Source organism: Carettochelys insculpta, chromosome 23 (assembly GCF_033958435.1).
Source record: "Carettochelys insculpta isolate YL-2023 chromosome 23, ASM3395843v1, whole genome shotgun sequence".
Lineage (NCBI taxonomy): Eukaryota > Metazoa > Chordata > Testudines > Carettochelyidae > Carettochelys > Carettochelys insculpta.
Genome location: NC_134159.1, coordinates 1932710 through 1956911, shown reverse-complemented (window position 1 = coordinate 1956911; position 24202 = coordinate 1932710). Strand labels below are relative to the sequence as shown.

Genomic DNA, 24202 nt, shown 5'->3' with positions numbered 1-24202 from the left:
AGATGAATCCTCAGCTTGTAGCAAAAATTCTTGCTATTAGTTACTAAGTGGACAAATTGGAGAAATGGGCTGAGGTAAACGGAATGAAGTTTAATAAAGACAAATGCACAGTGCTCCACTTAAGAAGGAACAATCAGTTTCACACATACAGAATGGGAAGTGACTGTTTAGGAAGGAGTATTGCAGAAAGGGATCTAGGGGTTATAGTGGACCACAAGTTAAATATGAGTCAACAGTGTGATGCTGTTGCAAAAAAAAGCAAACATGATTCTGGGATGCAATAATAGGTGTGTTGTGAACAAGACACTAGAAGTCATTCTTCCGCTCTGCTCTCCGCTGGTTAGACCTCAGCTGGAGTATTGTGTCCAGTTCTGGGCACCACAGTTCAAGAAAGATGTGGAGAAATTGGAAAGGGTCTAGAAAAGAGCAATAAGAATGATCAAAGAGCTAGAGAACGTGACCTATGAAGAATGGCTGAAAGAACTGGGCTTGTTTAGTTTGGAAGAAAGAAGATAAAGGGGGGACATGATAGTGGTTTTCAGGTATCTAAAAGGGTGTCATAAGTAGGAGAGAGAAAACTTGTTCTTCTTGGCCTCTGAGGATAGAACAAGAGGCAATGGGCTTAAACTGCAGCAAGGGAAGTTTAGGTTGGACATTAGGAAAAAGTTCCTAAGTGTCAGGGTGGTCAAACACTGGAATAAATTGCCTAGTGAGGTAGGGGAATCTCCATCTCTGGAGATATTTAAGAACAGGTTAGATAAATAAAAAGCAGTCAAGTAGCACTTTAAAGACTAGCAAAATAGTTTATTAGGTGAGCTTTCGTGGGACAGACCCACTTCTTCAGACCACAACCAGACCAGAACAGAGTCCCATGAGCTCATGGGAATAAGGGGACTTCGAAGTAGGTGGGGCCCTTTCGAAAAGGAGCCCCGTCTGGACGCGCCGCGTGGCGGCAAGACGCGTCAATTTCGAAGCGCCGCTGCCGCCCGCATGCTAATGAAGCACTGAATATGCATTTCAGCGCTTCATTAGTAAACTTCGAAATGGCCATTTGCATGGCCATTTCGAAGTTTGGGGCACATGTAGACGTAGCCTTTGTGTGCCAAGGTCAGTAATAAAACTGTAAATAAAATTGGCCCCCAGTCTGATCCCTGTGGAACTCCACTGGTAACCTGCCTCCAGCCTGACAGATCACCTCTCAGTGAGACCTTTCATAGTCTCCCCTTTAGCCAGTTCCTTGTCCACCTTTCAGTTCTCCTTTTAATCCCCATCTTCTCCAGCTTTACTCATAATTTCTCTCATGGACCTATATCCAGTGCCTTACTGACATCTAGGTAGATTAGATCTGCAGCCTCAGAGGGGTTACCACTATCGTCCTTTGAGAAGACACCTGAGTTTTTAGACAAAGGAAATGCTGTACCTTCACAAATAACATGCAGCACTGTAGCACCTGAGAGTCTCTAAGATGTTCCAGGGCTGCTTATTATTTGTAGATCTACAGCATTTCCTTTGTCTAAAAATTCAGGTGTCTTCTCAAAGGATGATAATCCATTGTCTACAGCCAAGCACTAAGATATAACCGCACTTGCTCCAACCCCTCCGACAGAGACAAACACCTACAGGATCTCTACCAAGCATTCTTGAAACTGCAATACCCACCTGAGGAAGTGAAAAAACAGATCAACAGAGCCCGACGTGTGCCACGAAGCCTCTTACTACAGGACAAGCCCAAGAGAGAAACCAACGGAACACCATTAGCCATCACCTACAGTCCTCAGCTAAAACTTTTACAGCGCATCATCAGGGATTTACAACCCATCCTGGATGATGATCGCTCACTTTCACAGGCCTTGGGAGGCAGACCAGTCCTTGCCCACAGACAACCTGACAACCTGAAGCAAATCCTAACCAGCAACTATACACCAGACCACAGTCACTCTAACTCAGGGACCCATCCATGCAACAAAGCTCGTTGCCAGCTCTGCCCACATATCTACACCAGCAGCACCATTACAGGACCTAACCAGATCAGCCACACCATCGTGGGTTCATTCAGCTGCACATCTACCAATATAATGTATGCCATCATGTGCCAGCAATGCCCCTCTGCTATATACATCGGACAAACTGGACAGTCTCTATGTAAAAGAATAAACGCGCACACATCAGACATCAGAAATGGCAATATGCAAAAACCCGTAGGAGAGCACTTCAATCTCCCAGGCCACACAGTAGCAGACTTAAAAGTAGCTATCCTACAGCAAAGAAATTTCAGGACCAGACTCCAAGCAGAAATTTCTGAGCTACAATTCATCTGCAAATTCGACGCCCTCAGCTCTGGCTTAAACAAAGACTGCGAATGGCTGGCTAAGTACAGAAGCAGCTTCCCCTCCCTTGGTATTCACACCTCCAGATCAACTGCTGGTAGTAAGCCTTACCCTTGCTGACTGAGCTAACCTTGTTATCCCCACCTAGTTCTGGCTTATTTATACCTGGCCCTGCAGATTTCCAAGACCAGCATCTGATGAAGTGAGTCTGTGCTCACGAAAGCTCATGCTCAAAACTTTTCTGTTAGTCTGTACGGTGCCACAGGACCCTTCGTTGCTGTTAATGGTAGATTTGTTCATCATCATCATCATCAACCATGGGCTCAGCACCTGTTGGTGTCTGATGCCTTTCTCACTATTTCCTTCCATCTTTCTCTGTCTAGTGCGGAGCAGCTTAGTTTCTGTAGACCAGCTTCACACCAATCTCCTATATCATCTACCCATTCTCTGTGGGGTCTGCCTCTCCTATTCAAACCATTCATTATGCCGAATACCAGGGTCTTGATTTTTCATTTGTCATTCATTCTGCAGATATGCCTGAAGAGCTGTAACTCCCACTGGAGAACCTACTGCAGGTTATGCCTTTTGGCTGTACCTTCCCATATAATTCCTTGTTGGTGACCTTCTGCATTCATCCCATTCTCAGGATCTTTCTAGAACAACTTCTCTCAAATACCAATATCCTTCTCTTTGAATCTTCCATTATTACCCATGTCTCACATCCCTGCAACATGCTGCGGAATACACATGCTTTCAAGGCGCTCCACTTCATTCCTAAGCTAATTGCATTGCTCTTCCAGATCTTATCCATCACCTGCAACATTGTTCTTGATTTCGCAATTCTAGTCGCTAGTTCATTCTTACAGTCTAGATCATGTTATGTTGCTTCCCAGATACGTGACTGTCTCTACATTCTCTTGTTCAGACTCATCTACACTGATCTTCTTTCCTATTTCCTTGTCTCCAAATACCATTGTTTTAGTTTTTTCAATGTTCATAATCAGTCTGTACCACTTCACTTTCTTGTTTATCACCTGCACTGTTCTCGCTAGCTTGTCTTCATCTTCCTTGATGATAACTATATCATCCACAAGTCTCATGTTAATTCTCATCCTGTGCACAGATATCCCTTCTGCCTCTTCCTTCATCTTGTCCATCGCTCTCTCTAGGTTCATAATGGAGATGCTTGGCAACGTCGGATCTCCTTGTCTCGTACTTGTGCTCGTTCTCACCAACTTCACATCTCTCTGCACGTTCTCACTGCTGCCTCCACATTGTTGTTGATATCCTTCAATAACCGTATTGGCCTGCTGTCCACTCCCTGTGACTCCCAACCCCACCCAAGTCACTTTCTGCGCTATACTGTTAAATTCCTTCTGAAAATTGATGCAGTAATTGTAGATGTTCTTTCATTGAGCTTTCTCGGCTACCAATCTTAGCGCCAATATCCGCTATACGGTACTTCTATCTTTCCTGAATCCCACTTGATCATCCACTAGATGTTCTTCTATCTTTGATCTCAGTCTGTTTGTCAGTATCATCATCAGCACCTTGCTTAGATGACCCGTTAGGGCAATCGTTCTGTAGCTCTTGCACTCCAATGTGCTTCCTTTCTTGTGTCTTGTCACTAGCACGGATCTTGTCTATTCCTTAGGTGCCTTCCCTTCTTCCCACACTACATTACACAGGGGGTGTGTTTCCTGAATCATACGTTCGCCGCTGTATTTGGTCATCATTCCTGTGATCTTATCATTTCCAGAGCTCTCGTTGTTGTTCTTTAGTTGTTTCACTGCTCTTTCTACTTCCTCCTTCGAAATATCGGTCTCGCTCTTGATGCTTGGCAGAGATATCTCTTCAGTTCTTCAGTCAGTCGCTTGGAGACACACGGGTCTAATTGTGCTTTGTACAGATCAGTGCAATACCTCATTCATCACTGCACAATCTTCTCTTTGTTCATGAGCACCTCGTTGTTCTCATCTTTGATCGCCATCTGCTTTGGTAGCCACTATTAATATTCCTAATAATCTTATGTAACCCCCACACCTAGGTGTGGTGAACTGTCCCGTGTAGTGGTACTTAGACCACTTTGCAGAGAAAGAGTGCGTGTCCTCTGCAGCCTAAGCTGAGAGCCAGCTGGCTTTTAGTTCAAGCTGTAGAGGTGCCTGCACTGAGCTCCAGAGGTCCCAGGTTTGAGCCTGCCTGTGGGCAGTCACACTCATACACCTCCCTGGTCTCCCACTTACCTCACTATAGCTGCGTCTACACGTGCACGCTACTTCGAAGTAGCGGCACCAACTTCGAAATAGCGCCCGTCACGTCTACACGCGTCGGGCGCTATTTTGAAGTTAACTTCGACGTTAGGCGGTGAGACGTCGAAGTTGCTAACCTCATGAGGAGATAGGAATAGCGCCCTACTTCGACGTTCAACATCGAAGTAGGGACCGTGTAGACGATCCGCGTCCCGCAACGTCGAAATTGCTGGGTCCTCCATGGCGGCCATCAGCTGGGGGGTTGAGAGATGCTCTCTCTCCAGCCCCTGCGGGGCTCTATGGTCACCGTGGGCAGCAGCCCTTAGCCCAGGGCTTCTGGCTGCTTCTGCGGCAGCTGGGGATCTATGCTGCAGGCACAGGGTCTGCAACCAGTTGTCAGCTCTGTGTATCTTGTGTTGTTTAGTGCAACTATGTCTGGGAGGGGCCCTTTAAGGGAGCGGCTGGCTGTTGAGTCCGCCCTGTGACCCTGTCTGCAGCTGTGCCTGGCATCCCTATTTCGATGTGTGCTACTTTGACGTGTAGACGTTCCCTCGCTGCGCCTATTTCGATGTTGGGCTGAGCAACGTCGAAGTTGAACATCGACGTTGCCGGCCCTGGAGGACGTGTAGACGTTATTCATCAAAATAGACTATTTTGATGTCGCAACATCGAAATAAGTTATTTCGATGTTGGCTGCACGTGTAGACGTAGCCTATATCTTCACACTGCTCCTCTCACATTTCACCTTATCCATTCTGGCTGTTTTCCTTTCCTCGTTACATTTCCTTCTACATTGCTGTTCTGCCCTCTCGGAAACATGCCTCCTGATCGTCAGCACTCTCCTCTCTTGGACCAACTTCAGCGTCTCCGACATTGTCCACTTGTTATTGATCTTCTCTTCTTCCAGAGCCCTCTGCTCAATTGGCTCTTCTATCGCCGTGGCTGTCCCTTCCACTCTCTTATCTAGCTCTTTCTCTGGTAACTTTGTTGCCAGCCCTTAAATCCAACAATTGAACCAATTGTAGAAAAATCTACACCTACTTTCTATCATTTGGGCCACTCGCTTTTTGCAATTCACCAAGCATTTAACTTTAGGAAGCATCCTAAGGGCCCTTTCTTGTCTGAACCCCTGTTAATCACTCATTATAAACACAAGTCTAGCTTCCTGCCTCATGGGTGCAGGCTGGGAGCAGCACATCCCTGACTCCTCTGCAGAATTCATTACACTGCATGTTCCTGGGAGGGAAGGAGAGAAAGAGTGTGTGAGCTGGCTGCTGGTGAAATCTCAGCAGCTGTGCACTGTCTCTTTAAGAGAAGTAGCTGCCCACTCGCCAGAGTAGAAGAAAACAGCTCTGACCTGAGTCCCCCTGAGCCAGAGCCTCTGATATATGCTACCCTGCAGAGATGGAGTACAGAAGCAGGGGAACCCCCGACGGTGACATCAGCATCCTCTGCCCCCTGCTCTGCCCAGTGGCAGGAGGGTCCAGGAGCATGAAGCTGCAGCAGGACAGCAGCACTGGGGAGGACCACCTGCCCTTGTTAAGCTAGGAGCATGTGAATCTCCCTTGCATGGCAGGACCCCAGACCAATTGCCCCCTTTGCCTCCCCCCCGCTCACCATCAGCAGGTCTGGGCAGCAATCTGCTCTCCAGGTGCCCAGTGAGATGCCAGAGCAGCCCTCACTTGGCAGGCCTGGGAAATTTCCTGTCAGTCATTCAGAGACTCCCACTGTGCTGAGCCCTCAAGGCCAAAGGCCGCCGGCCCTGAAGTGGAATGCAACACTGGTGCACAGCAGAGCGGTTGAAATATACAAGGTGTGCAGCAAAGGCTGCAAGGGAGGAAGAGATTTACAGCCCTGCTGTATATCAGAGGGGGAGCTGCCTTTGTCTGCTAGTGGCAGAGCAGTTCCCAGAGCTGTAAACCCCCCTCCCTAGGCCCTCCAGCCAGAAAGTCCAGGCATGGCCAGGGCCACTTCCACTGCCCTGCCCATCGCAGCAGGAAAGCCCATAAAAACAACAGCCTGGAGGGAGCCAGGGCCAGGCTGGGGGGAAAAGGAACTGGCTTCAGTTTCAGCCAGGCTTAGCAGGGTTCTGGGGACTGTGAAGCCTAGTGGCGAAAGAGTCTGCTCCAGTGAAGGAGTAAGGGGAGTTAATGAGGCTGCAGGAGAGAGTGGCTCAAAGATCTGAGGGCAGGAAGAGAGAGCTGCATGGTAATGGAGGAGGAGAGAGGCACCAAAGGAGGCTCTCTGGACTGGATTCTCAGCCGGTGTAAATCCACACAGCTTCATGGGCCTCAATAGCCCTTCACTGGATGTATGTAATGCCAAGTAACAGCAGCTGGGAGGAATCTGGCCCGTGAGTCAGTGAAGGCATCAACTAGAGAAAGAAGGTGGGGGCTGGAGCTACGCCTAGTCTCAGGCCAAGCAAGGAGGAAATCCTAGGGGGTTCTGCTGGAGGGAGCGCAGCAGGGCTGGGGCAGGAGGCAAGGCTGGGCCCCGGGCTAAGCAGCAGGAGAAGGGCTTTGGGGGACTGTTGTGAGCAGAGGTGGGCTGGAGGAGGAGAAGGGGAAGCAGTAAATGCAGTTCTTGACGAAAAAGAGGAAGAGAAATTCGAGGCGGATTGGTCCGTCAGTGGCTGCTGGGCAGGACGGTGTTCCAGCCCCTGCTTGTCAGAAGCTGGGAACTGGCAATAGGGGATGAATCTCTTGATGGCTGCCTGGTCTGTTCTTTCCCTCTGGGACACCCAGCACTGGCCATTGTTGGAAGACAGGATATTGAGCTCGGTGGACCTTTGGCCTGACCCAGTCTGACCATTCTTGTGAGTTCTGAAGCAGTGTGGAGTAGTGGACGGAGCACAGGACTGGGACTCAGGAGTTCAGGGCTCCCCTGACTTCTCTGCCCCATGCCCAGTTTCCCCATCTATAAATTAATAATTATGCTACTGCCTCCTGTGGAACATGCTTTGAGGTCTGCTGGTAAAAACTAGGTGTTATTAGGCTTTAGAAGGCCTGGGGCATGGGAGAGTTATATATTGTGGGCACCGGGGCAGGGGAGAAGCTACTGATGTCAAAGGCCAATGGTGGCACAAGAAAAGTGGGGATAAAGGGGCCAGGAGTCAATCTGGGCAGGTCGTCAGAGAGAGGGTTCTAAGGATCAGAGGAGGGAGGCTCTGGAACAGCTGCCCAACAGGAGCAGGGTGGGCCAGGAACTCTCAAAAGGAGACTGTGAACGAGGGAGCGGGGTGAGATGCTGTTTGCTTGCTGTGATAGCAGGAGACTGGTCCAGGGCCTGAGGCCATCCTTTCACTGCTGTGCCTCTACATTGCTTCCCTTTGTGTAAGCTAGATGCTACGTGGAAGACATGGGATTTCCCCTGGAACCAGGGGAGTGAGGTGCCAGATCCCACTGCAGTCTGAGGAGCAAAGCCGCAAGTTCCTCCAGCTGTGCTTTGTGTTTGGACAAAACTGCAGAACTGGGGCCACAGACTGACTTGCATGTTGGCCCAAATTCTTCTCCTAGCTCAGCCCATCAGCCTGTCTCGACAGCCGGCCTCGCAAGTGACTCACCGCTGGTTACCAGGAAGCAGGAGCTTTCCATAATCTGGTTCATGCTCCAGTATCACCCTGCTGCAGTATAAACCAGCCAGTCGTGGGACAGGCTCCAGCCGGGTTCATCTCTCAGCTCTGGAAGCTGGATCGTGCCAACCTTCCCAATAGTATTGGGGGCCTGGGAGCAGTCGGAGCCCTGCTGGAAGCCTAAGCAGCTGAGCAGAGGTGATACCTTTGGCTTCCCTTCTGGTTCTCAGGCAGCTGTCTGGCCTCATTGGCAGAGAAACCCTGAAAAACATGAACCCTCAAACCTCTAGCAGCGGGATGCAGAGAGAAGCCGGAGCTGCTCTTTCTAAAATGCTCGTGAGTGTTAAGCCAACATGCAGATCTGCGTGGACCTGATTCCTGAGTGTGGGGGCTGGCAATGCTGTGCCGTGGCTGAAGCCACCACATCAACCTCTTGTGCATCAGCAGCCCCAGCACTCCAGTCCCGTTCACTGCTCTCTGGGCACGTCAGGAGAAACACTTGAAATGCTGTAAGGGTGTAGCCCTGGAGACCTGACTGGGGACCACAATGGTCCCGCTCCCTGGTGTCAGATGGGCCCATGTTCAGGCTGCAGGCCCAGCTGAGCACATGGCTTGTGTGGTATGCACAGCCAGGCCAGGGTGTTATCTGTCCGTGTGTGCTTGGAATACACACAGGTGGGAGGAGTCACTGCCCAGGTGTAGGCAAGATGCATCACATCCGTCTCTCTGGGATGGGGTGAGCAGGGGGTCCAATGTCTGCCCACCCCAAACAGGAGTCCCTGGGCAGGGGTTGGAGGAGTCACAAGGCCAGAGTCTATAAATCAGGCCAGGAACAGAGATCAGAGGCATTGCCAGGTTAGGGGCCAGAGTCAGGATGAAAGTCAGCCCGGAATCAGAGACCAGAGCCCACAATACAAGGCAAAGTCTAGCACAGTAACAGGCCCAGGCCTCCGTGGCTGTCCAGTCAACTTCACAGGGCAGCCCTAGCAGCTCTGTAGGGGCACTTTGCCAGTCAGAGCCGCAGGGTCTGTTGGATCTACGCTTGGGCTATGCATCCACAGGGCCTCCTGGGGGCAGTGTGGGGATACCGGCTGCCCCACACTCTGCAGTGGGGACTGGTGACAGGCTTAAACTAGCACAGGGTTAATCAGGAACCCCGATCCCATGACACCTCCATTGCTGGAAGGGCCATGACTCCACCCTGTCAGGGAGGAGATGCCCTTCCAGTGGATGGATGAAACACAGACTCCATAGGTACGGTTCATTCACAGCACAGGATTACTTCCCCTCCCTCATTCTCACCAGGAGTGGGGTGAGTGCCACCTGGTTGGATTCTGTGCCCAGGCTTTGTACATAAGACACAGTGACTGCAGGGTTGCTAATAAATCTGCCTTATGTCCAGGACACCCCTACGAGGAGGCCTCTGCAGTGCCCTCCAGCCAGCCAAGCTAAACTCACACAGGCTAGAACAGCACACAGCCCATCGGGATTCTACGTGTGGCCCACGAGACGTTTGTTACCGTTGCCAAATTCCACTGAATTCTGTCCACATGAAATGCCTTTTTCTACTGGTGTTTCTAAAGTGACGCGTAAAGCGAGGTGCCTGCTGATGGCACACAACAGTGGCCATGAAACTGTGCATTGCCTCAGCATTCACCCAAGTTCTGCTACTGTTCAATCAGCAATCTCACACATCCTAGGTATGCAAACACATCTAGCAAAAAAACCCTATCCTAGGAGACTGCCTTGGTTAGAACAATCTTGCATCCTGCTGAGATGAAGGAGGGCCACTCACGTGGCCCACCCACAAGCCTAGGTTGCCCATGGCTGCTGTAGAGGGTGACAAAGAGCTAGATTGTGCTAGGAGGGCTACATAAACATGTACCGGAGAAAGGGGTTGTGGTACAGCCCCATGACTGCCTGGCAAGACAGCACAGCTCTAGGCCCACTCCTGCTATTAATTTGGTGTGTGATCCTGGGGAACTAAAAATTAATGGTTGATCAGAATTTGCTCAGAATCATTTTCAGCTTCATGAAATTTGCTTTATTAAAGCAGCCATATATTATTATTAGTCTGCTTTATTCTACTTACATATCATGAATGTGATCATGGCTTGATCACATTCATGATATGTAAGCAGAATAAAGCAGACTAATAATAATATATGGCTGCTTTAATAAAGCAAATTTCATGAAGCTGAAAATAATTCTGAGCAAATTCAGCAGGCTGGTTTTCTGCCCTTTTAATCCGTCTTGTGACCCTTCTCTGAGCAGGATGTAGCGATGCTCTTCCTAGCTGGGCTCTAGAACTGGGCACAGGATTCCAGCAGGGGTGCACCAATGGCAAATACAGAGGTCAGAATAAGCTCTCTGCATGTACTAGAGATTTCCCTGGTTATGCATCCCAGGAAGCTCCATCTGTAGAGCTGGCCAAAGAGAAGAGGGGTGATGTGATCCCCATCTGTAAGTACCTAGACAGGGAACAAGTGTGTAACAGCTCTTTGGCCTAGCAGAGGAAAGTCGGCCATGGCCCAGTGGCTGGGAACTGAAGCTGGAGAAACTGAGTCAAAATAAGGGGGAACGTGTTTGAGAGTGAGTGTAATTAGCCACTGGACTGATAGGCCAAGGATCACGGCGGATTCTCTATCACTGATCATTTCTAGCCCGGATGTTTTCTCCAAGCTCTGTTCTGGGAGTTATCGGAGGGCTGAGGGGGGTCGGTCTCCAGCCTGCAGGTCCCTTTGTCAGGGCCACCCTCACAAATTGCAGTGTCCTATGTGGTCCGAGCCCTTTCGCGCACACCCCATGCGGAGGAGGCTGCTCTGCATTCAGCAGCTGGCCACTCCTCTGGGGGCTGTGGTCAAGGGCTGTGGACTGCAGGGGAAGGAGCTGTGGGGGACAGGACTGGGGGTGGGGGTGGGGCAGGAGCAGGGGCAGGAGACTGGTGGAGGCCGGGGCTGCAGAGAGACTTGTTGACCCCCTGGGCGAGGTGGGTGGGGGCAGCTCCAGAAGAGGCGGAGTCTTTGGCAGAAGGGCGGGGCTGGGACTGGGCTCTCCCAGCCAGACCTTCAATGCTACCTGGTACACACCTCACACAGAATCATGAGGCTGGAAGGGACCTCAGGAGGTCATCTAGTGCAGCCCCCTGCTTCAAGCAGGACCAACCCCAACTAAGTCATCCCAGCCAGGACCTTGTCCAGCTGGGACTTAAAAACCTCAAGGGATGGAGAATCCACCACCTCTCTAGGCAACGCATTCCAATGCTGCAGCATCCGCCTGGTGAAGAAGTTTTTCCTAATATCTAACCTACACCTCTCCCTCTTCAACTTCTGACCATTACTCCTTGTTCTGCCATCTGACACCACTGAGAACAGTTTCTCACCCTCCTTTTTAGAGCTCCCCTTCAGGAAGTTGAAGGCTGCTATTAAATCCTGGGACTCCAGTGGTGATTTACAGGGCCCAAGCTCCCAGCTGCTGCTGCAGTAGTGGTGCTAGTGGATGAGTGCCCTGGGCCTTTTAAAATCAATCATTTGGCCCTGGGGCAGCTGCTCCCTTTGCCCCTGCTCCCTGTTGGCAGCCGACAGCGGGAGGTGCGGGCACTTGGCAGCATATGAGGCCCTATGTGTTGCATATTCTCCGTATGCCAAGGGAGAGCCCTGGCCTCAGTCTCCCCCCATTTAAAAGGGTGCTTTATCTTCACAGCACACCCTAGAGGGCTGTGAGACTGGGCTCTTTCCTCTGCAAGATACTTTGAAATCCTTAGGCCAGCAAGGAACTACCAGAATCAGCTCATACAAGGAGCTTCCTCGCAGCATTGGGGGCTGGGCACGTTTCAAGGGAGGTAAGGGCAAGGAGAGCATGTGGCTGAAGAGGCCTGGGGCCTGGGGCCTGCAGCCAGCTGGCCCAGTTTAGAACAGCTCCAAGGCTACTCCTATTGCATCTAGAGACAGCCCGTACGGGGCTCCCAGACAGCATCCCCTCCGTATGCAGCAGCGAATGTTGGCCCAGTGCGCCTCATGGCGGCAGCATCCCAGCCACTGTGGGTCCGTAAGGGGGCCCGTGTCCCAGCTGGGGTACGAGGCGCTTAGACCACTGCATCCCCCCACCTGACTGCCTACTTTTTTCCCCTTCCAGCTCTAACCTGGCCAGAATCCCCTTTCCCACCACCTCGGCCCTGGTACTTCCTCCTTCCTGCCCCAGCTGGTGCCCAGGACGGTTACCATGGAGAATGAGCAGCTGCAGGCCCCTCCTCCTTCCAGCAGCACCAGCACCTCCAGCAGCACCAGCACCAGCAGTAATGGGCGCCAGGCAGGGCCCCAGATCTCTGTGTACAGCGGGATCCCGGACCGCCAGACTGTCCAGGTACCAGGGTCTCGGCAGGGAAGGGAGCCCGGCTCTTGCTGCAGGGCTTGGAGCAGAGGCATCAGGGCCATCCATAGGGTTTATGGTGCCCTGGAGGTACTAGTAAAGCGGCGCTCCTGTGTCCCAGGGCAGCCTGGGGCTGGGGGAGGGGCGACGGTTTTATAATCTGCAGCAACACGCCCTGGAAGGGTTTCTACCACCCATCTTAAAGCAGAGGTGGGGAACCTGTGGCGCAGATGGGGCCCCTGAGTCTGCTGGCCCCCACCTCCCTGCAGGTGTGCGAGTCGGGGCTGGAGCTCTCGCCAGGCAGGGGGCAGCGGTGCCAGCTGCCCGCTGTGGGGGTGGGGGTGAGTCCTGAGCCTCGGGGGCCCGATCCAGGCAAGCCGGGGCCTGACCTGACCTGGCCCAGGGGCTGTGCCTGGCGGGGGAGGGACAGCAGCTCCCGCAGACAGCGCTGGAGAAAAGCGCCCGCCGCCCAGGTGGGGGAGCGGGGAGCTCGGCGGGTGCAGCCCCCGCCGGTCACTAAGGAGCGGGGTGCGCAGAGCGAGCCCTCCCCGCGGGGGGACCCACCTGCCGGCCGGGCAGAGCAGGGCCGGCGGGCGGCTCGGGGCGGCCCTTTGTCCCGGGGCAGCGCGGGGCGCCCGCAGCCAATCACGCGGCGGGGGCGGGGGCGCGTGTCCCGGGAGCGCCGCGCGGCCGCTTTTGTTGCTGGCCGGGGCAGGACCCGCAGCGTGCACGGCCCGGCCCGGCGCGGTCCGGCCCGGCTGCAGCGGAGGAGGTGCGCGGCGCGGGCTGCAGATTGGGGGGGGGGTGCGGGTGGGGGAGAGAGGATTGGGGGGAAGGGAGGTGGGGTACTTGGGTGGGGGAAGGGAGGTGGGGTATTTGGGTGGGGGAAGGGAGGTCGGGGGAAGGAGATGGGATACTTGGGTGGGGGAAGGGAGGGCTGGAGGGGAAGGAGATGGGGTACTTGGGTGGGGGAAGGGAGGTCGGGGGGGAGGAGATGGGGTACTTGGGTGGGGGAAGGGAGGTCGGGGGGAAGGAGATGGGGTATCTGGGGAGAGACCTTCAGAATGTTTGGGGACAATGCTGCTGCACGAGGACCCTCAGCAGGGCAGGGGACTGATGGGAAAGCATTACTTTTATTGACCCCCCCCAGCCCTGTGTCCCCACTCCCCAGGTGGTATGCACCCGCTGCTCTAGGCCAGGCCCATGGTCCGCCTAGGCCAGAGTCCCACGGCAGCGGGACTGGAATGTATAGAACAGGCCACAGCCCACCTAGCCATCCGATGGGCAGGAGACGAGAGGATTACCTGGGGTGGGGTCCCCAATGGGTGCCAATAGCAGCAGGGGTCACCTCCCTCCCTCTCTCCCCTACACTCTCTGCACAGGCTGCAGCCTGCTCCTGAGGCGACCCCCTGCCCCTGCCGCTGCCCTGGCCCCAGGTAATCCCAGCCCTGTTGCTAGGGAAGGGGGCATGGCCGGGGTGGAGCCGGGGAAAGGGGAGTTGGCCTGGGCCCCCTGCCTGGAGCACTGGTGGAGGGATGCCCCAGGCTCTGTCCCCCCTCGGAACGGCCCTTCCCTCAGTTTCCAGGAGTCAGAGGTTTAGGGTCATGCTGAGCTTGGGGTTGCATCCCTGCCTGTCCTGGTAATAGCTGTCAATAGGCTGCCTGCCATGGACTGATCTAATCCTTGGCTGAACCCAGTTTTACTTCTGGGGCCTGGCCCCTCACCCCCTGGTCCCACTGCCCGTTCCGTTCACTGGGTGACCCTGGTTTGTGTGTTGGGGGAACAGCGCAGCTGCTGGTGCTTCAGGAACCTTGGCGCCAGTTGTCAATGCGCTGCACCCGCCTGCCCGGGCTCTGCACACCTGGACTTGGTGCATGGGAACCTGGTTGCTGCACCCCGAAGGCCCCCAACTGCAGTGGAAGTATTGCCCCTGAAGTCCTGGCTGTTGGCTTTAGAGATGGAGCGCATGAGGCTCACTTGACAACTCAGGGTTACTCCTGGGCTTCGTCTGACTCCAAGGGGGGCTCTAAAGATTGGTCTGGTGGCAAAGCCCAAGGCCCTTTCTGCTCTCTGCGTTCTGCATCAGTCCTTGCATGTTCACAGCAGATACTGCCCCATGGCTAGAGGGGAGGGAGCTCTCTGGGGACACTTGGACATTGAGGGAACTGGGACTGCCCACCCCCTATCCCTCTGCACCCCCATGTGTAACCTTCCCCCGCCCTGCGAGGTCCTTCAGCTTCCACCATGGAACAGCAGTGTCAGGAACAGCCCCCAGAGGAGAACCCCTGGCATGGCTCAGCCTGGGCATGCGTTGAGCTGGTGTGCACAGAGGCAGGGCCATGGGACCTTTCCTAGAGGTGTGTACCCGGGGGATGGACGTATGCCCCAAAGAGCTGCTTGCAAGCCCAGTGCTGGGAGGGAGGGGCGGGCCGTGTGCCCTGCGCTGGGGAGGGGCATGTGCTGGTGTCCTGGTGCAGGACCCTGAGAACAGGTACATGCCGTGGTGGGTGCGGCGAGTGAGAGACCAGGAGGTGTGAGTGGTGTGCAGCTCCCCCTCCCCGTTCTGTGCCCCGGGGGTTCTGCCAGCTGAGCCCTGAGAGGTCCTGTGGGTGGGGGGGGGGGCAGACAGAGAAGAGGGCAGAGCGCTCGCAGCTCAGGTCAGGGAGGGCATCATGCCCTGAGCCCTGGGCTGGGCAGGGCAGGGCAGAGGCAGCCCAAGGTGCAGGGGAGGTGGGAGGAGGAGAGGCAGGAGGGGCTGTGGGGGTGGGGGACTTTTGTTCCGTGGGGAGGATCTAGAGAGGCAGTGCCGGGACCTGAACAATGGGGCGGGGGCGGGGGGTTGAATGGGCTGTGGGGGAGGGGTGTGCCATGGAGGGGGAAGGGAGGGGCTGGCTCCACACAGCGATAAACCCTTCAGTTTAGCCATGGGGTGAGCGCCAGAGGAGAGGGTTGCTGCAGGGGCAGGCACTGAAGGGGAGTGCTCCCCTCAGGCCGGCCCTTGGTGGCTGGGTGCTCTGGCCTGAGGGGCCAGCGGGTGATCGGGATCCCTGTGCCGTGGGCCTGGGCATGTCTGCAATCTGCTGGTGCTCAGCTGGAGGTGTGGGCTCAGCGTGGCCCCTGGTGGGGGGCTGCCCTTGCCCCATTGTCGAGGCGCAGAGGGGAGCAGCGGGTTGCCCAGCTCTCCATTTTCTGCCTCTCAGAGGGTCATTTGGGCCATTTCCTTGGCCAGTGCCCTCTGCTCTCAGCTTCACGGCAAGCCTGGCTGGAGCGGGGTGCTGGGAATCTGGACTCCTGGCTTGATTCCCAGCAGTGGCACTGGCCCTGAGCAGCGGCTTCCCCCAGGGTGCGGTGTGGTAACGTCGCTGGCCCCAGGTGAGCTCCTGGGAGACCTCCGGGTGCTAGAACCTGGCCCAGGCAGGAGGCCCCAGCTTCAGCTCTTTGGTCGGAAAGGGCGTTTGTCGTTTTATACGCGGGGCCCCGTCCTGGGCAGTGCTGAGCGCTCGGTTCCCACTGCAAACCCCTGGGGTTGAGAAGAGCCAGTGACTCCAACAAGGCCAGGGCAGTCACGTCGGGCAGCTGAGCTGGTGACTGGGCAGCCGTGCCAGAGATCTGCAGCAAAGACTGAGTCCAGCCAGGAGCTCGAGTGCTCAGGGTTGTAGTGAGCGGCAGCTGCTGCTTCTCTCTCATCCTGGCCTTGGCATTGCTGGGGTTGGCCAGCTGTGTAAGTGACGCCTGGGCAAACACCCCGGTGGGCAAACTGCAGCCCCTGGGCCACATCTGGCCCACGGGAGCTTTAGATCTGACCCTGGAGCTCCTGTCAGGGAGCAGGGTGGGGGCTCGCCTTGCCTCGGTCTTGCAGCAGCTCCTGGAAGAGGGGGCAGCCAGGGGACACCACGTGCTACCCCTGCCCCAAGCACCAGCTCTGCAGCCCCCATTGGCCCGGAACCGCAGCCAGTGGGATTTGTGGGAGCGGTGACTGCGGCCAAGGCACTGCACAGAGCTGCATGGCCCTGCCTCCATGTTGGAGCTGGAGGTGGGTTGGGCTGCTGCTTCCAGGAGCTGCCTGAATCCTGGCCCTAAGACCCCCTGCACCCCAGTTTCTCTCAGCTTCCACACCCTTTCATCTGGGTCCAGCGCACCCTCCTGTAGCCAAACCCCTCCTCTCACCCCAGAGCCTGCACCCCGTGCCAGAGCCCCCAGTTCTGTGAGCAGTCGCAGCTCTGCGCAGTTTCCGTGCTGAGATTGGCCCTCAGGCCAAAAAGCGTGTCCACGCCTAGAGAGAGGTGTAAATGCTCTGGGGCAGGGCAGGGCCATTGCCAGTCCATGCCCAGGTGCCTCCTGCCATGGGCTCCCACAGCTGATGTCGGCTGCAAGCCACCAGTGGGCCCTAGTACCAAGAACGCTAATGGCGCACTGGGGTGCATTAGCAGGAGCGTTGCCAGCATGTCGAGAGAGGTGATTCCTCACTGGTGAGGCAGCACCTGAAATATTGGGTCCAATTCTGGCCCCTCACCCATTGCGAAAAGAGCATGGACACGTTGGAGAGAGTTGGGGGGGGACAAAAATGACAAGGGGGCTGGAGCACAAGACCTATGGGGAGAGGCTGAGGGATTTGGGCTTGTTTAGTTTGCAGAAGAGACGATTTAGGGGGATTTGATAGCAACCTTCAACTTCCTGAAGGGGGCTCTAAAGAGGCTGAAGAGAGGCTGTTCCCAGTGGTGACGGATGGCAAAACAAGGAGCGATGGTCTGAAGTTACAGAGGGGGAGGTGGAGGATGGACATTAGGAAAAACTCCTTCCCCAGGAGGGTGGTGAAGCTCTGGAATGGGATCCCTAGGGAGGTGGTGGGATCTGCATCTCTAGAGGATGTCAAGTCCCAGCGTGACAGCACTGGCTGGGATGATTTAGTTGGGGTTGGTCCTGCTCTGAGGAGGGGGCTGGGCTCGGTGACCTTCTGAGCTCCCTTCCTGCTCTATTCTTTTACGATTCTATCCAACCACTCGGGCAAAGCCCCCCTGTTCACTGCAAGCTCTCTGCATTCTCCCATCTGGCCTCCGGGCCCAGGTCACATGCCAGACAGGCTGGCCAGAGGGGAGCTGTCAGCCTGCTTTATGAGGGGTGATTGATCGCTGGGGAAGGGTCAGGGGCGGAGTGGGGGTGTGGGGGGGAGGGAGGTGTGCTGTGAAGGAGGGGAGCCCCCTGCATCGCTGCCCCCGCCACAAGAGATTAATGCGCCGTGCTTGCTGTGCTCCACCCTTAGCAAAGCCAGGACCGCTGGGGGTCTTCTCCGGGTCGTCTCTTCTTTCCTCGGTGGCCTGGGGAAGCCTCTCTCCCTCCTGGAGGGAAATGCTGCCCTGGCCGGAGGGGGGCAGGCGTGGGGCTGGGCCGGGAACGCTGGCTGAGGGACTCACGCCTCTGCTCCGCACGTCAGGTGATCCAGCAGGCCCTGCACCGGCAGCCCAGCACCGCGGCACAGTACCTGCAGCAAATGTATGCGGCGCAGCAGCAGCACCTCATGCTGCAGACAGCCGCCCTGCAGCAGCAGCACCTCAGCAGCGCCCAGCTCCAGAGCCTGGCGGCCGTGCAGCAGGTACAGGACGGCGGGTTACGGGCGCGGCGCAGCGCCCCTGCAGCGGGCAAGTGCCTGGGGCCATGGCGGCCACCTCGCTGTCTGTTGATGCCCAGGTCTCCCCTCCTGCTGCTTCACATCTGGCCCCTGCCAGTCGGGCTGCGGTGACGGACATGAGACGGGATTTTGATCTCCCTCACGTGCTGAGTCTGTCCATCACACTCCGCCCTCCTCGGTCCCCCATCCCACACGCCCCCGTCTCGCGCCCAGCACCAGGCAGCCCACAGGGCTTCCAAAGGGCTGGCCCACGGGAGGGCGCCAGCTGTGTCCTCTGGGCTGTCACCCATGGGGCGAGAGGGAGCTGGTGGGCGGAGTGGGGAGCAGGCCCCGCTGACTGCTGTGGCGCTGGTGATAGGCAGAGATCCGTGGGACCCAGAGGAGCATTGTGCGCGCTGGCTCGGTGTGTTTCCCAGTGCGGCGGGGGGAACGGGAGCAGCCGAGCCCAGAGCTGTTGGGTATGACGCTGGCTGTCGGAACAGGGGACGGATGCCCGGCTCTGGGCTAGAGGCTGGCGCCGGTGTGGCAGATGCCAGCAGCGTGGGCATTGGGCGGACAGGGTTATGGCCCCAGTGAATTCTGCTGGATGAAGGATAGCTCTGGGTCCATCTCAATGGGCTGGGTTTGCAGGGATGCCTGAGAGCAAACATATCTGTGACCCCTTGGCCCTGCGCTCAAGAACCAAGGGCTGATGGTGCAGTCCCCTCCTCCCCACCCCTGGCCTGGGCGCTGTGGGCTGGGGGTGACCTGCCTCGTGCTCTCTCTTCCAGGCGAGTCTGGCTGCTAACAGGCAGGGTGGCTCTTCTGGCAGCAATGCCTCCCCCCAGACGCCGTCCCAGCAGCCCACGGTAAGTCCTGCTCCAGGGCCGTGCCCCTTGCCCTGCCCAGCTGCCCCCTCGCCCCGGACACCGCCCATGTGTAAATCACGCACCCCAGCCCCCCAGGTCGGCTGCTGAAGAGGGGAGCTCCAGACCTGCTCCCGCCGGCAGTCCTGGGAGCGGGGACCCCGGCACTCTGAGTCCAGCCACTAGAGGGCACCACCCAGTGGCAGGGTGATGGTGGTGCCCGCTGCTGGGTTGCTCCTCTTCCCACGTCTCCCCGACTGCAGTGAGCTGGGGGGCCCGACCCCGGCTGCTGCCCTGCACCAGGCCCCAGTAATCCCCTGGGCCACGTCTCTCGGGGGAGGAGGCTTTGGGGAACCGGGGGCAGGAGAGGGCAGAGCAGGGCAGGTCTTGGTCCCCGTGCAGGCTGGCCAACGGGGACAGGGGCAGTTGCTGGGCTGCTTTGAAGTGCTGCGGCAGCGCGCCCCACACTGCTGTGTGGGGAGGGGAGCCCTGGGCCGTGCTCCCGACTGCACTGAGAGCTGTCCTAGGCCCCCTCTTCCAGGGCACAGACCTGGGCCCCCTCCTGTCTTGCCCCAGGGCCTTCAGTGGCTGCCAGGCCTGCTAACCCCATGCGTGGCCATACAAAGGTGAGGGAGCAGTGGGGCTCTGAGCCCGCAGGGGGTCCGAAAGGCAGCGTGCCCTGGTCTGCAGCTCCTTCTCTCTCCCCAGATAAACCTGGCCACCTCTCCTGCCGCTGCCCAGCTGATCAACCGAGCTCAGAGTGTGAACTCAGCCGCCGCTGCCTCAGGCATCACCCAGCAAGCTGTGCTGCTGGGAAATGCCGCCTCCCCCGCCCTGACGGCCAGCCAGGCCCAGATGTACCTCCGGGCCCAGATGGTAAGCGGCAGGCTCGGAACGTGCCGCTCGCGGGCGCCCCCCCTTCTCTGCTGCTCCTCAAGAGACACAGGAAAGGGGGGGCTTAGTGCAAACTCCGCCTTCTCCCTGCAAGGATGAGGGGTCCCAGCTCTGTCATCCTGCCCTGGTGCGAGAAGCGGCAGCGTCCCTGGGGCTGGAGAGGGTCCTTGGCCATGTGCAGCTCCGACGCCTACCAGCGGAGGGCAGCACGCTCACACCTGTGGGCAGTTCCGCCTCGCCCCAGCAGAGGGCGATGGTGACCTCGGAGAGCTGCCTGCTCTGGTCCCAGCCCCACATGCTGAGCTCTGCACCCCACGGCCACGCCCCAGCAGCAGCCTGGCATGGGGCTGGGGCTGTGCACTTACGACCCTGCCCGGTGCTGGGACGTGACTGCTCCTGCCCCCTTCCCCCACGCCGGTGGGGAGACCCACCCCCAGCCGTTGTGGGCACTTGCTCCAGGCCACGGGCTAGACACAGGTGGGAATAGGGGTCCAGCCCCACAGCGTGCCTCAGCCTCACCCGGCTCCACTCATGGAGCTGCGTCTGGCCGGCTGGGTGTGGGGCTGAAGGGAAAGCCAGCGGGGTTCAGTGAGGGGATCTCGGCGCTAAAGGGAGAAAGCAAATGTGGCTAAACCTCTGCTAGCAGAAGGCATAGGGGTGAGCGACCCCCTGTTATCCCCGCCATGGGCCCCCCAGGTCTGCCCACACCCCCCAGTCCTGACGCCTGGCCCCTGTTATCCCTGCCATGGGCCCCCCAGCTCTGCCTACACCCCACTGTCCCGAAGCCCAGCCCCTGCCATCCCCACCATGGGCCCCCCAGCTCTGCCCACACCCCCCAGTCTTGATGCCCGGCCCCTGTTATCCCCACTATGGGCCCCCCAGGACTGCCCACACCCCCACCATCCTGAGGCCCGGCCCCCGCCATGGGCCCCCCAGCTCTGCCCACCCCACCCCCGTCACGACGCCCGGCCCCTGTTATCCCCATCCCCTGCATGTCAGCTAGTTTTGTGCTGTGCTGAAGCAGCCAGTGATTCAGGTTTCCTGCCTGGCTACTTAATATGATCCATGGAGATGGTGCACCCGCTCCCTCCTGTTCCTTGGATGGTTTGCCCCTCCCAGGCCCCGTCCTAGCCTCCTACTCCCTTTCCCCAGCACCTGCTTCTCCAGCAGCCGCCCCAGGCCCAGCTTCTCCTTAGGAGCAGTCCCTGGGGAGCCCTGGCCCCCTCCCCCAGTGTTGTCCCACAGTTTGGCTGCATGGCCCCGCCCCTGGCCCCAGGCGGCCTGGCCTGGCTTGTGATCCTGCCCCCTGCACAGTGCTTGTGCCTGAGACTCTTGTCTCCTCCCTTTTGGAGAGTGGAAGTGAGCAGGTGCCACATGCAGTGGGGGAGGGGGCCCCAGTGTCCTCCCCGGGCCCCCCAGTACCCCAGCAGGAGCAGCAGGTGTCCTGGGGCCCCCCTAGCCGGGCAGGCTGGGGGGACCAGGGCACCTGCTGGGCTGGAGAGGTTGGGATGGTGCCAGGGGCTGGGTGCTTTGCACAGATGCTTGGGACAGGAGCTCTGCTTTCTGGTCACTGCCCTTTCTGCTGGGACCTGTGGGGAGCCTGGGGCCTGAGCTGGGATTGTGCCCCAAGCTGGAGTGGGGAGAGCATTGGCCCATTCCTGAGGGCCTGCTAGGTTGTCCCTTGCTGCAATGTTTCCCCTCAATGGCTGAGCACACAGGCGGCTGCTGCTGCTGCTAAGTAGTGGAGCTGCTCCCGGACTTCCAGTGCTAGAGGACTGTGCTCTTGCCATTCGGTGAGCTGGGTCCCTCCCCCGGCAGGAAGGTATGAAAGGGGACAAGGCTTATTCCGGGGTGGCTCCGGTTCCAATCCCAGCAGCACTGCCCTAGCCTGCCGGAGCTCCATGCAGGTCTCCCAGCTCCACCCTGCTCAGCTGGGTCGCAAACCACTTGGGCTTCGTGTCAGGGCTGAGCACCGGGGTGCAGAACCCTGTCCCCTGGTGAGGTGGGGCGCCCCGCGGGCTCAGCCAGGCACTCACTGCTGCCCAGCCGCCAGGGCACAGGAGCACGGCTGGGAGGTGCGGGGGGCACAGATGAGCGCTGGCCCCAAGCTGGGCAAAGGCGAAGGTCCTATACTCCTGTCTTCTCAGCCCCTGCCCCAGTCACTGCCCCAGAGGCTGCTGCAGGGGCGGGGCTGGCCGCAGGCTGGCGGGGCACTTCTGGCTGTGGCAGCAGCTGCCGTGATTGGCTGAGGGCCTGGTTCAGTGTCTCCTCCCAGCGCCAGCTGGCGACAAAGGAAACTTTTCCTGTGGCCAGGCTGCCTCCCCACCCCCACATGAGCCCCCCGCTGCCCATGTCCCCTGCGCACCCCCACACCCTGTCAATGTCACCTGTGCACACGCACACGCCCAGCTGGTGTCGTGCATACACATAGGCTCACAAACACTGGAGTCGGCTGTGTTCTGTTGCACGCTAAGGCACACAGCCGATGTCTCCCACGCACACACAGCTGACACACCCCTAGGAAAGAGTGCTGCAGAAAGGGGTCTAGGAGTCACCAGAACACAAGCTGAGTGTGCGGGACGCTGTTGCAAAAAAGGCACACATGATTCTGGGGTGCATTAACAGGAGTGGTGTGAGCAGGACACGAGAAATCGTTCTTCCGCTCTCTGCGCTGGTTAGGCCTCAGCTGGAGCACTGGGGCCAGTTGTGGGCACTGCAGTTCAGAGAAGATGTGGAGAAATGGGAGAAGGTCAAGAGAAGAGCAACAACAATGATTAAAGGTCTAAAGAACATGAGGTCTGAGAGAAGATTAACAGAACTGGGCTTGTTTAGTTTGGAAAAGAGAAATCTTATGGGGGACATGATAGAAGCTTTCAAGTATCTAAAAGGGTGCTGCAAGGAGGAGGGAGAAGAATTGTTCCCTTTGGCCTCTGATGCTAGGACAAGAAGCAATGGGCTTAAATTGCAGCAAGGGAGGTTTAGGTTGGACCTTAGGAAAAAAAACTTCTAGCTGTCAGGGAGGTAAAGTACAGGAATAAATTACCTGGGAAGGTTGTGGAATCCCCACTGTTGGAGGTATTTAAAACCAGATTGGAGATAAACATCCAAGAACCCTGATCAGTGGCCACAGAACCCCAAACAATATTGTTATGTGGAATGCCTGGGAAAATTTTCCAAAAAATTGTCAGACTGAAAAAGCCGAACACCAACATATGCAGCAAAAGCAAAAGGATCTCACTTAATCAGGCATCACAGCAAGGAAGACTAACGTTGTATCTGGTTTTAACAACAGACAATACACCCTCTGAATGATTTTTCCCAGGGCTGGCGGCACACCTGGGAGTTGCTCACAAACCCCAGTGTTCCACAGAACACAGTTTAAAAAACCCTGATCTAGACAGGTGCTGGGTCCTGCTCTAGAGCAGGGGACTGGACTCTACCTCTCGAGGTCCCTTCCAGCTCTAGTGTTCTATGATGCGATGTCTCTCTCTCCCTCTCTCGCACGCACAGCTGATGTCCCTCTCTCTCTCGCACGCACGCACGCACGCACGCACATGCGTGCATCCAGACTTGGGAGTGTGCACACAGCTGATGTCGTGCTCTCCGGCAGTCAGGGTCACCCCTGCTCCCCCCAGACAGGTGGGATGGATGGACCTGAGGGTGGAATGCCACCCATGGGGTCAAACCCCCTGGGCTTGAGACCTGGGGTCCCTGTCAGGCTGGTCCCACTTGTTGAGCTCATCCTGCCACTTGGATCCCAGTGACCCGAGCCGAATCTATCCACTTCCCACACATGCTGGTGTTCCAGCCACATGGGGCCGGGAGATCCGTGCTCTGCCGGAGGCTGAAGAAGAGCTCTGCAGAGCTCACCGCTTCTCTCTGTCACCAGCACAAGCAGCTCCGAGGACAAGGTTCCCTCCCCCACACCAGTCCACCCATGCACACTCATCCGGGGCAGCCTTAGTGCAGGCGTCCCCCACACGTACACGCACACAGTGTGTCGCACACGGCTGTGCACAGATGTTCACCCACTCGCTCCCAGGATCTCACGTGCGAGCACAGAGCCCGGATGGTCAGGGAAGCAACCCTGGGGCCTCAACTCTGACTGCCAAAGCTGTGGCCAGCGGCAGGTGGATCACTTGACAACCGCCTGTTCTGGGGCTCCTGGCTCTGGCCGCTGTTGGCACACAGGCCACGGGCCTGACAGACCTTTGCTCTGACCCAGCGTGGCTGTTCTTATGTCTCATGCACGCTGACCCCCCCAGCACGCACATGCCCACTCACACCCCACTCCTGGTCACTCACACTCTCAGTCCTGTCAC

At 57.1% G+C, this 24202-nt stretch overlaps 1 protein-coding gene across 3 annotated transcripts in view; it reads left to right on the top strand.

Moving 5' to 3' along the window:
- PHC2 (polyhomeotic homolog 2) overlaps positions 1 to 24202 on the top strand; it is a 107888-nt gene that overhangs the window by 40493 nt on the left and 43193 nt on the right. For 2 of the 3 annotated variants that reach the window (XM_074975599.1, XM_074975601.1), the window contains exons 2-5: positions 12282 to 12509; positions 17947 to 18105; positions 18912 to 18989; positions 19695 to 19862. In XM_074975599.1, the coding sequence (XP_074831700.1) occupies positions 12369 to 12509; positions 17947 to 18105; positions 18912 to 18989; positions 19695 to 19862 (546 nt within the window). In that variant the 5' untranslated portion in view covers positions 12282 to 12368. Of the gene's footprint in view, positions 1 to 8262; positions 8484 to 12281; positions 12510 to 17946; positions 18106 to 18911; positions 18990 to 19694; positions 19863 to 24202 lie in introns of those variants that run through there. The other variant, XM_074975600.1, reaches the window with a different exon arrangement.